This window comes from Taurulus bubalis (genome assembly GCF_910589615.1).
Source record: "Taurulus bubalis genome assembly, chromosome: 1".
Lineage (NCBI taxonomy): Eukaryota > Metazoa > Chordata > Actinopteri > Perciformes > Cottidae > Taurulus > Taurulus bubalis.
In genome coordinates this window covers 28,914,637-28,928,137 of record NC_136589.1, presented here as the reverse complement: position 1 = coordinate 28,928,137, position 13,501 = coordinate 28,914,637, and the positions used below count along the sequence as shown (strand labels likewise).

General features: G+C 37.0%; 1 protein-coding gene across 1 annotated transcript in view; it reads right to left on the bottom strand.

The window, feature by feature from the left end:
- Nucleotides 1-5,547: 5,547 nt before the first annotated feature.
- slc1a7a (solute carrier family 1 member 7a) overlaps nucleotides 5,548-13,501 on the bottom strand; it is a gene marked incomplete at both ends in the record, with an annotated part of 29,939 nt that continues 21,985 nt past the window's right edge. Inside the window, 6 exons of the mRNA XM_079229737.1 lie at nucleotides 5,548-5,814; nucleotides 6,981-7,080; nucleotides 7,435-7,569; nucleotides 10,927-11,121; nucleotides 12,226-12,459; nucleotides 13,366-13,465. Of these exons, the coding sequence (XP_079085863.1) occupies nucleotides 5,548-5,814; nucleotides 6,981-7,080; nucleotides 7,435-7,569; nucleotides 10,927-11,121; nucleotides 12,226-12,459; nucleotides 13,366-13,465 (1,031 nt within the window). The remainder of the gene's footprint in view (nucleotides 5,815-6,980; nucleotides 7,081-7,434; nucleotides 7,570-10,926; nucleotides 11,122-12,225; nucleotides 12,460-13,365; nucleotides 13,466-13,501) is intronic.

The window sequence follows — 13,501 nt, the reverse complement described above, 5'->3', positions numbered from 1 at the left end:
AGCCCCGGCTCCACTAGTCCGTGTCGAAACTTAACCCTGAATTGTTCCCCGTTGCTGTGTCTACGGTGTATAGAGCAAAAATGTAAGTCGCTTTGGATAAAAGCATCAGCTAAATGTAATGTAAAATACTTGTTCATATAACAGTATTGGCCCTGTTTAAAAGTGGAATTGTGTTACCCATATCACCACTGTCAGTTATTAACACAGTTCTCTACTAGTTCTCACTGGGTGGCATTCAAACAAAAGGATTTCAATTGTTTATATTATAGTTTTTTCCCCTAGCTTTTGTGCCCGACTTCCCTCTTTCTCCATTTCCCCTCCATTTGTCTATTTATTTATCCCTCTTGGCATCCCCCCCTCCGCTTGCTACAGGGCCCCTCCTGCCAAATCCAGCCTGCGTTCCTTATTGCTCCTCTCCGGCCGACTTCCTTTAGCCCACTCCCCATCCTGACCCTTTGTCAGGTGGCCAGCTGGCCGAATGGTGATGCTCAGATGCTGCACAAGCTGCATGGCTGGCCGGCCTCACTGACCACTCGCAGTGCGCTAATGGGGCTTTCGGAGATATATGGTAACAAACACAGTGTGATGGGGTGGGATGAGGTGAACCGCAATAGCGTCAGCTGAGGATTGTAAATCCACTTTACCTTAACTCAGCCTCAATCGAATAAATAACCTTGGCTCCAAGTTTTTCTAGAAATTAAAGGTATATGTTGGACCTAATTTGAATGAGATCCATCAATACTGCAAAGGCCTGATCTTTGACATTTGTTCGTTGATTAAACTTCTGCATACGGTGTTGTAAATACAAAAAAACACCAACGTTCACCACCTGTCTATAACTACGTCTAAAATTGTTTTAAAAATCCTGCAACTGTAACTATAACAGACACTCATGCAGAAATATAGCCAGTGGTCAGCACACAGAGCTGGACTGTGTCTAGCAGCACATCGAACAGATTGGGGACGTATAGTTAGATTAATACGTTGAGATAAACGATTACATGTTCTGCCTTCTGACCTCGGAAACAGATGATTATATCCAAGACAAAGAAGAGTTAATTCCAATGTATTCTTAAGAGTTGTGTTGTCATTACAGACTTGTATGTTGTTATTACAGACATAACTCCTAAAAGTTATGGCTTCACAACTTTTTTAATCTTCTCCAGCCCTGCTAACACTGAGGCTACCAATTACAATGGCACAATGACATGGCCTTTTTGAAACATCTTAAAAAAAGAAGAAAAAATGAAACCAATAACAAATGCAAGCCTTTTGAATTTAAGGGAGAACTGTGCAAGACAAGAGAATAAACGTCGAAAGCAAAAATTGGTTCCAAGGTGTTTCCTTTAAACACCCTGGAACCAATTTTGGCACTAGACTTTTTCCTGTGTTTGAGTCGTTGTAGGAACCCCCAAATTAATTCCAATACTTGTGTTTATTGTATGTATTTTTTCAGCAAAGTCTTGAGATTTATTTGCAAAAAAATCAATTTTAAAAGATATTTTGATCATAACTATGAACATTCAGTACGATATGAGCAAGATTTCCCAAAAAGGTCTCCTCGAGCAGTCACCGCGTTTTTCAAACAAAAATCATAATAGAACACAGCATTTGGGTGTTCAAAGGAGTTTCAGTCAAAAAACTGTGTCGTTCTGTAAAAAAAATGGAGTTTACGTAAATACTTAAACTTAATGGTTACATTAATTTTTTTTTTACCAGATGTATCTTCTCACATGGGTTGCGGTATTGTAGCAATTTAAATGAAGTTAAACAACGATGTGGTTCCGGAGATTATATGTTGTTGTTTTTTGTCTGATAATAGGCGCAGGGGGATTTTCGCACACTATTTTTTTTTTTAAGTGTTTTAAGGCACTGTAATGCACTGAAGATGGCAGCTTCTAAACAGCAGAACACAAGACCATGGTACAGAAGATGTTCATTATCTTAAAGCAAGGCGGTCATGTTTGATGATGGCAAAGTGGATTTCCCTTCTGCTCTTAACCTGTTGAGCCCTTTTATATCAGGAAAATCAAAAAAAAATCATGGTGTGTATATACCTATCGAATATACCCAGTAATATTTGTAAAATAGGATATCTGCACCTCTCAGCTGCCCCTGTGCACTTATCTGCTGCTAGTGCTGCTCCTTCTCTCTTTCATGCAGAGACGGGCCTCAAGAGGCGGGGCTGCAGCGTGCTCACAGAGTGATCAGGGGAGACATGCAGGAGCTTTTTTCCTTCGGCTTGTTGGAACAAAGCTCTCCAGTTGATATTAATGATGACGTGTAGTTCAGTAAAGCAGCAGAGTTTATAGAATCCAACAGTTTCTGAGTGGAGTTCTGTTGCTCACGGTCCCAATCAGGCCACCTGATGCTTGTGTCTGTTTTTAAATATATATATGTATATGTATATATATGTATGTATATGTATGTGTGTATATATATATATATATATATATATATATGTATATGTATATATATACATACATACATACATATGTATATGTGTATATGTGTATATATGTATATATATGTATATGTGTATATATATATATATATATATATATATATATATGTATATGTGTATATATATATATATATATATATATATATATATATATGTGTGTGTATATGTATATATATATATATATATATATATATATATATATATATATATATATATATGTGTGTGTATATGTATATATATATATATATATATATATATATATATATATATATATATATATGTGTGTGTGTATATGTATATATATATATATATATATATATATATATATATATATATGTATATATATATATATATATATATATATATATATATATATATATATATATATATATATATGTATGTATATATATATATATATATATATATATATATATATATATATATGTATGTATATATATATATATATATATATATATATATATATATATATATGTGTGTGTATATGTGTGTATATATATATGTGTGTATATATATATATATGTGTGTATATGTGTGTATATATATATGTGTGTATATGTGTGTATATATATGTGTATATATATATATATATGTGTGTAGTGTGTTTGTTAAAGTTAAACATTTTGGAGCTGTAGTTTGAAGTCAAGTGTTTTGTATTTATTTCTTTATATTCATAGTATACTTTAAAGTTCAAACAGTTAATATATTGTTCAATTTGAAGAAAAAAAATTGTCTTGGCAATAAAAAAAGTATCGGTTCAGGCACCGTTTTAAACCTATCCTTAATTATATTATATTGAATTGTATTAATAAGATGTCCTTATTATGTCAAAGTGTTTTTTTTGCATTGAATCATACTGGGATTAGATAGCCCTACCAAAAAAAAATTGCCATCAGCCGCCACTGGTTATTAGGGTTAGGGTGTGGGTTTAAAGGGTTAAAATGCTCCTGCTTCAGATGCTTGAAAAGCACCATCATTAAACCTGATGAATAGTGAGAGGGACGCAAGCTGCTTGTCAGTGGTTGAATTGCACATTACAATGTAATGTAATGTAGTAGCAAACCCCTGAGTGCATTGAGTGAGTTTCACCGTTCACAAATTCAGACTTTCATCTGTAAGAGTGTTATCAAACTGATATTTGCTTTGGAATAATTAGTAAAAGAAGCAGTCTTCCTCCAGCACCCCTTTGCTCCCTTTTTGTTTTGAAAGGATATCTGTATCGCAACATCATGATAACTAAAGTTATTGAATGCAAACAAAGAAGAAAGAAAGAGCTTTTCAGAAACATCGATTAAAAATAATCTCATTATTTAACCAAAGCAAATGTCATGTACCTGGTATAACTGAAGTAAAGCATTGTAGAATATACTTCAACATTCAGGACACTATCCTTTCAATCTGTCTGATTATTTAGTTGGTCATTTGGCCAGCTCTTGTTGCTCCCGCTCTGAGCTTTTTGCAGTGTGTGGAATTTTTGTTATAGATATTTGGCACACTGAAGTCCTTTTTTAAATCATGTATGACATGGTCCTCTTTAGAGTGTACCATAGTGCACATCAATAACGTCAGCCGAACCAAATTTGTATAAACCATCCTTGCGCCCAAATAAACTTTGCTTGGATTGAACCCGCACTCTGGTAATCTTTTAAATCTCTTCTCTTGACTCTTTAATAGCAAGCATGACATTTACTCAGGTGTGTTAGTAAACCGCTGCGTGTATGTATGCCTTTAAGAGAGAAGATGCAGCTTGTCAGATTTCTATTGCTGTTTTTAAGTCTTTGAAATGTCATATACTTTTACTATATAGTACCTTTATTGCACCTGTAGATTTTTTTAACTCAAACCTCATTTACCCAAACCATTGAAAATGACTCCAATAGTATGCTATTTGTAATTTTTTTTATATTTTTCATTTCTTGATGTTTTCTTTTTTTTACAGTTGATACATTTTTATAAATTGTGCACTAAAGTTTCTTTTTACAAATACAGAATGGCAGCTCTTGAAATACACTGACATTTTAAATACATACATGTACATCATATATCACATACATATGGACAGAGTTCCGTGTGTGAACTGTGATTGTCAACTTGTGTTGTTTTGTCTCAGCTGTTTTCGGGGTACGCCATTACCCCACATTATTGGCCCCACATGCTTCTCCTTTGGTTGTTTAAGGCAAAGAGGAAATACAATGGGGTGCCTAGACAACTTGACATGACTTCAACACAAGGGCAAACACTCGTCTTTGATTTCATCGTGACCGTCATCATCTTTTTGTCTTGATTCCGGCAATGACTGCAAATATGAGGCAAAGTACCCACTCAGGACAACAAGGCAGAGAAGAGAAGTGTAGGAAAAGATGTGGCTGGGAAAATGTGATGTATTGGAAATAATTCCTTTTTGCCAAAATATGAGACTTTTTTCCCCCCCTGAATGTGACCCAAACGGTCACATATGTGTGTTAAAGTAACTGTTTCTTAAGTTCAATTATCTTGTATTGTCCCACTCTTGGTTGTGCGCATTAATAAGTCAGTTAATTTATGGAAGAATGCTCTAAACAGGCAAAAAAACTCAACTAATATTCTGCAAAAAACATACCAAACCAGATCAGAATTAATAAAAAGGGATATGAGTAGATATTTTCTGTCCAAAGGTTCCTTAAATGATATCTGATATCAGCTATTGTGCTCTCCATTTCCGCTCCTCTAAGATGGGCTTACTCACAGATCTGAAACATGAAACCTTGAACAGGATGAGCTCTCCCGTTTAAAATGACTGTCAGCTAGAGCAGCGCACTGTCACTACTTGTCCCAAATAATACATATCTGATTAAATATGTACACACACAAACATACACAAATGTGGGTTGTTACTTAGGTTATGTAGAAAAAACAGAAATCGTCTCTTTTTTTCCAGGGTCATTTGTATTCATCCACTGGGCTTTCTCTCCTTCTCGGCGGGGAAATGCATGTGAACTTAATCAGCTCAATCTTTAATATGTCTTCCTCTCCTGCAGGTCCTGCAGCTGTAGACGTGTCAGTAGCTGTTGGCAGGGCAGCTGCTTTTATACATTAGTCTCCAGCCCGTTCATATCAATGGAACAGTGTTCCTTATCCCTGTGCTCTCTCTTGTGATGAGAAGAGTGAGCGTGTTTTTTCTTCTCCAGTGGCCGGACGCCTTCCTCCAGCCGCATCAGGCGAGCCACATCTGGGGAGAGGTGGTCCGGCCTACTGCCTGGGGGAGGCGCCTGGTAGCAGCCATTCTTCTGATTCTGGTAGGTCATCATCTGCTGGATGCTTATCATGGGCTTAGTTTCACAGATCAGAGGCACCTGAGGGACGCAGTGATCACAGAGGAGAAGAAGAGGAATCAGAATTACATACATTTTAAATTTGCAGACATGTCTTTCATACAAAAAGGTTCAACATTGATTTTATGGGAAAGTTAATGCATAGAGAATACAGCACACAGGATAAGTTTGTTTTCAGGACTTTCTGCCAGAAAGGGTTTATTTCAACACAAACCACCATCTTTTGCTAAACCTAACCAAGTAGGTTTGTTCTGGCAGAAAGCCCTAAAAACAAACTTCTCCCGTGTGCGATTACACTGCTGTCACACAGACAGATTAAATGGCACGATGCCAAGTGTATGACTATGAAAATGAAATGTAGTCTTCTGCCACTTGTAAACATATTCACCATTATCAGAATCATTTGGGGGTTGATTTCCAACTGATAAATGAGACAACTTAAACCTTTTGCATTATTATTGATGGTACAAATGTATAAACTTTCCAGCATTCATTTACTACAATTTACCTCTGACAATATTATATATTCAGCCTGAGACGAGAAGATTGATACCACTCTCTTTTGCACTTCTACCGTTTAAGTTTAATTTAATTCCTAAATTAATACTGTGCTTTTCTTTCATCCCAGCTATTTTATTTTATTAGTATTATTATTGTATATATATTTCATCTCTGCTGTTTTAATATCTTATTTTCTGTCTAAATTGCTGCTACTCAACAACAAATTTCCCCTTGGTTCATTGATTGATTCATTCAAATACTGTATGCAGCTAGAGCCAGGCGTCAATTAGCCTAGCTTAACATAACGACGACGCCGGCCCAACTGTGTTGGCACATTCTTGAGGCGATGCGATTGCACACAAAGACAAAAGAAAGACACGATAAGACACAAATAAGTGGACATTTCTGCTTATCCTGGAGCTTAATGTTTCTTCCTTCAGAAAAAATACAGAGACTGACGGAAATAACACAAAGGACTGGAGTTCCTTGTGAGTGTTGAAATCAGTCAGTGGCTGCATACACTCAAACACACACTACCCGTCTATGCCTAATTGACTGCATTATAAACAATGTTATATACTAGGAACAACTTTTCTATGTTTTTCAAACTGACATTCATATTAACACATGCAGGTGTATACATCCATAAGAAGACAACACAGTTTATTTGCTTTGCAGGATCTCACCTGCTCCCCTTCTTTGACAAAATCTTTCCTGCAGATATGAGCCATAATGCCTGTGGCCAGAGCGTCGCCCATCACATTGACCATGGTCCTGAATCGATCCCTAGATAATAAAATGATAAAGTCATCCACTGTCTGCATGAAGCTTTTAAAAACCAGATATTATTCATGATCTAAAACTAATTATTGAATTGCAGTCCTTAGAGTTGATAGAGTTGTTGGTCATTTGGTTCAATGAGATGTTCAGGTTTATGAGGCGTATACTATTCCAAACACATCAAGTATGGTTCCTGTGCTCTGTTGCATATTTTGGTGGTACAATATATAAACCCCAGCTAATAAACTGAAGATTTAATTTACTGGGAGACGCTAACATGCCATAACCACATCCAGATCCTTCTGGATGTGGTTATGGCATGTTCAATATTTCATGATGGAAAGATGAACCCTTACTTACAAAGCCCAATCAACAGCAATGATGAGAGTGATGTCATCGGTGGGCAGACCCACAGAGGTCAGCACAATCACCATGGTTACGAGTCCAGCCTGTGGGATTCCTGCTGCACCGATACTGGCTGCAGTGGCGGTGATGCTGAGATAACAGAATGCATTCACTTTTATAACGGGCAGCAACCGAGATAAGATGAAACGTATTAAGCCCGAAAGGAATTCTTGTGCAAGAATAACCAAAGACAATAGAATAAAAACATAAACAAATATAAAACAAATATATAGAGAGAGAAATAAAATAGAGTAACAATAGAGTAATGATTATTAAGTGTAAAAGAAGTAATACTGACACAAGTGCAAAATAGATTAGCAATAAGTAAGATAATATAGGAAAAAAGTTTAATAGATGTTCTTTCTGAACTGAAGGAAAGAGAAGATGTCTTCCATTCAAGAGCTGCACGTTTGGAGTTTACAGTGAATTTCCAGCTGACATTTTGACGTTACCAGCTCACTTTAAAATGAAAAGGGGTGCTTTCTAACAACCTGTGACAGCCCCAAAAAATAATGCAGTTGGCTCATAACATAATGTTCCTTGCCATTAGAAGAAATGCTCAGTTATCTACTAACGTAGCCAAGCATGCTAGCATATTGTAGCTTATATTAGAGCCGTTAAATACCAAGTACTACTCTTACTACAGTCCCATTTCAACTGTGCCAGTATGTGGAGAAATGCAAAGCTTAACAGGCCAATCGTGGCTACTTACTGTGGCTCAGCTATAATTGGACAGCCACTGCTCAGGAGTAGGGATTAGTGCAGGTACATTTAGAGCAATAATGGCGTATAATAGCCTATCATTATAAAACAAACCTATTTTTAGGCCACTGCTCGAAAATTGCATAACCAAGCTAAAAAGGGTGTATCTCTGCAACCACTAGGATTATTTTAATAATTTTGGTGTTATAATAAAATGCTACAGATGTGAGATTTTTTTTCAGATGTGTAAATATAAGTGTATATGTTACTGGTTAAGAGTAAATGAAGATAACACACAGCAGATTTTTGTCAAATCATATGGTTTTCTTCTCGGCCCTCGAGCAAATGTTCCAAGCCTGATACCAGTCCACTATCCTTGGGTTTGGAACCTTTGGCTAATAATTTCAGGATGAGGTTAACCTCCACCAGCTACAACATTAAAATGCTGCTGAAATGCTAATCCATCAATATAATATACACAGCCCAGTCTCAAGACAGTTTGTAAAATAGTCATGAAATTCAAATCTAGTGATTCGTGTTCATTTCTATAGAATGTCCATGAATTTTCCTTTTTTGTGTGTGTAGCTCAGCATGAAAACAATGTGAATGGAAAGTCAAGGATCCTTTTTTTGCGGTGTATACACAAAATAAACGCATCCACGTGACTATGCAATGGACAGAGGTAGTAACGTATATTAAATACTGAGAAAAAAACAGTCATTGAGGGTTATTGGATGGGTCAAACAAACACAGGACTTTCAACCAGAAGACTGGTGGTTGAGGCTGTGAGTCTGAAAGTGTTGTTGTGAAGTGACGGTTTTCCTAAACCTACTCAATGGTTTTGTTGCCTAAACCTAAGGTTTGTTTTGTTCTCTCTGAACGTAGCTAACCAGCATATTGCGTGCCTTTACTATTTTACTTTAAGTACATCTTGATGATAGTTGATACCTCTAACTTGACATACCTGTAAGTGAAGTTCTCAACGCAAGGCTTGTATTTGTAACGCAGTATTTTTTACAATGTAGCAGTATGACCTGTTATAAAGTAAAGTATTTAGATACTTTTTCCACCACTTTGTGGAGTGAATGATTAAGCGAATGTTTTGTTAAAGACCTGGACCTCTGAGACAAACTGTCCCTCTTCAGTGTTGAGGGGGGTTGGGGTTAGGTTAGTATGCAGATGGAGCAGCTTCATGGTCAGCAGCCAAACGGCACGGGAACAGGATGCAGAGAGAGGGAAAAATTATTATAATTCTGGCGTGACAAGGGAGATGAGTAATACAGGTCATATGGGTTTTACCGCCAAAGGGATTATGAGGGAATGGCAGACTGCCGGCATAAGGAGAGGTCTGCTTAATGTTATTACAGTAGGACATGTCATGAAATCAGAGGAGGAACAGACCATTTTTCTGGATTTGAGTGGGCTTGTTTACCTGGTTTAAAAGTTATGTGGTGATGACATTGGTGGGAAGAGGACCATTGGTGTTGTCTGTCTGTCTGTCTGTCTGTCTGTCTGTCTGTCTGTCTGTCTGTCTGTCTTGTCTGTGTCCCCGGGGCTTCCAGACTGATTTAGCAGAAATCAGATCAGACTAAGAAGCTCATATGAGGCGTAATCTGTGTGACATTTACATATATGTGTATCTAGTAAATCCCATAATGTTTTTTATTAATTCAGAATTAAACTAAATATGTGACGACAGATTAATTCACGTTGCACTAAAAACACCACAAGTATGCCTGCACCATTCTTTTTTACATGAAATTTACAAATATTGTCACACAGCAAAGTTGCTGTTGAGATAAGACTCCAAAGAGTTATTATTATCTTAAAGGAATAGTTTCACACAAGTTTGCCAAATGTTAGCGGAGAGGATGGATACCATACTCGCATATCTTAGTTGATATGAATTTATAGGCAGCAGCTAGTTAGGTTAGCGTAGCATACAAACTGGAAAAAGGACACAAAAGGTTGCCTGCTTCTGAAATAGTTACAGCACATAGCCCTCCTTAAAACCACAGCTAATCATCTCCAGGCTGTGGGTCAGTAATTAAATAACAAACTAAGTGGTATCAATGTTCAAGCTCAACACATTTTTAAATGTATTCCTATAAATATTCCGTTAACCCTTTGTGCAATGAAAAAATGGTTTCTACACATCGTTTTTTGGAGTGTTAGTTCAACTGTATTCCTGCTGTTTGTTGCTGTTACTGTTGGTCAGCCTAAAACATCTGGTGAAACAATTATCTGTTGGTTCATGTTGCGTTTACTGTCACAGAGGAATACATCTTGTTCTTGAACGACGTTTTTTTCCCACTGCCGTTATCAGGCTTGCTAATGTCAATGTGACTCAGCTCAGTGGTTAGCATGCCCGTCTTTCAACCAGAAGATCGGTGGTTCTAGCCCGGCCTCTGCTAGTTCTTGTCGTTGCGTCCTTGAGCAAGACACTTTACCCCTAATTGCTTCCCATTGCTGTGTCTATGGTGTAGAGAGCAAAATGTAAGTCGCTTTGGATAAAAGAGTCAGCTAAATGTAATGCTACGAGCCACTAGAATGTGTGTGAGAGACATACACTGGGTCCGCGATTAGGTGGTGTGGGCCTTTCAGCCGTTTGCTTTTTTCACTACTTTTTTTTGTACTCTAAGCCATCCAACAAAATGCATTAAATCACATACACTGATGTTAAAAAACAGATTTAGCAGTTTGCTCTCTGATATTGGATGAAGGTCTACATTTAGCTGGCCTTACCTGATCGTGATGATCTGTCCAAAGTCAAGCTCATAATTATTCACTTGGGCGATGAAGATGGCTGCCACGGCCTCGTAGAGTGCGGTGCCGTCCATGTTGATGGTGGCCCCAACAGGCAGCACGAAGCGGATAATGCGTCTGTCGATGTGGTTGTTCTCAAGGAGGCACTTAAAGGTGATAGGCAGAGTGGCAGAGCTGCAGCAGGAAATAATGATAATAATCAATACATTTTCTCTGTCTTGCCAAAAGGATGAAAAATTATCAGTGCCATAAAACTGACTCAAATATGTACATTTATAAATGTGTTTATTCACTTGATTGATTTAATTTAAAAGCTGTTGAAATTAGAAGCAAAAACTAAAAAGCATGACATGTTTTTCAATTTTGTAATTATTAAAAACACTGATTTAAACACAGTTCAAACACAGTTTGTGTTTTGATGGAGGAAAATGCTAGTACTGTGGTTGATATACATGTACTGTACAAGAACATAACGTAAGTATACCAAACATTTACATATTCAAATTAAGTTGCACAAGAGCCAAATAGCCAGCATGCAAATATGGATACTTTTTTTGAGATGCTTTGATAAATATGTGATGAAAATCTTAACGTAGGTAGTTTTTGCACCTGACTGATGCAAACATGTAATTGTATTTTAGTTTAGTTCTAACTCCCAGTTAGTACTGTAGTTAGCGCATATATATATATATATATATATATATATATATATATATATATATATATATATATTTGCAGTGTACTCAATACTGCACTGGACAAAGCTTCTGAATATTTCTCAAACACATTTACTGACACATCCTTTTTTCTTCAAAAAGGATGTGTCAAGAGACTGATTGTAAACCAGGGATGAACACTCTAACAATTATTCGAAATTTTGCTCACCCCTTTGAAAAGCTGAAGTGTAGTGTTGTTGGAAACATCAACTATATAGCCTATATAGCCAATACAGCCAACATAAAAGACTTGATGTGGCATATGAGGTCAAAAGGGTTAAAACCCACTAACATCCATTTAATTCAAGGACAATTCCATCCTCCACTCCATTTACAGAGGCAATATAGTTCAAAAGCATGTCTAACTTCAGCAGGATGGTACTCCTCAGTTTCTAGTGAACCTTAAATTGATGCTCATAATTTTTAAATGGTTGTACTTATTGTAAGTAAAAACATTAAATGTGTACAAATATTTACACTTTCACTTTTTCACTCAGGAATCCAACAAGCTAAAATGATTTGTTATCTTATTTAGAGAGGGAAATAAACAAAGCAAGCCTACCTGGAGGAGGTGGCCAAGGAGATGAGCAGGGCCTGCAGAATGCCTCTGATGTAAACGATAGGGCTCTTCTTAGTGATGAAGAAGTACATGGCCGGTAGGATGAATAAACCGTGTAGCACCAAACCCATTACCACCGTAATGGCGTAAAAACCCAGCTTTTTCCCCATGGCGGAAGGGTCATCCATCTCCAAGATCTTACCAGCAACCAGAAACACAATCCCAAAAGGGAAATACCTGTGAGGGAGGTAAAGTGCACGTTCATGAAATCAATAAATGTTTTAATTCAAAATGAGACTATTTCTAATCACATTTTAACGTCATTCATTTACTGTTCAACAGGACTTCTCCAGCAGCAATGCTAGTGGTCCTGTGAGGCCGTGCTTTGAAGTAAATGCTAATATGCTCACAGTGGCCGTGCTAACAGGTAGCAGATATAGTGTTCACCATGTTCACCGTCTTTGTTTCGCAGGCTAACTTTGACTAATTACCATGAACACAAAATATTATTTTTAAAGGTGTTTGTTAATTTTGGTCACATTGGCCAAATGAAACAGTTTTGACCTGATGATGATGCAGAATCAAAAGTTAAGGGATCATCAAAGCTATTACAATGAATCCTTTGGGGGGCATGACTGTCTGGAACACATGTTATGTTATGACACTCCTTTTAATATTTGTGAGACATTGGACGTGATGACCAAAGTCACAGAGATACATTATCTAGCCGAAAATGAAGAAAATGTTCTGCCAATCCATCAGAGAGATGTTGAGATAATTTTGGGCTTCTGGTGCTGCTAGATGAAAAGACGGTGTATCACCAAAGCCATGAGGATTCATCCCCAGGGCACAATGAATATCTGTACTGACTGAAACGACAATCTATCCAATAGTTGTTGAGATGTTTCACTAAAAACCATAAATGAAAAAATTCAAATTGCCTCTGGAGGAAAAGTCAGACGATGCCCAATATCAGTAGGATTCATTCTCTGGGGAGCATTAATGCCTTTAATAAATTCCATACACCAAATCTAAGAATGAGATATTCCTAATGTTGTTTCAGCTGAAATTGTATCAGCAAAGCTGCTCACAAAGGGTGTTCCTTTATTTGGATGCTGTTTACTTCCAAGATACAACTCTTACCAGATGACAATGGCAACAATCTTCAAAACTGCCTCATTCACACTCTGGCAGAAGTTAACCAAAGCGCTTCCATTGGGTCCCATTCTTCCTAACATTATTCCTGGGTTGGGGAAAAAAATTACAACAACATTTGTTG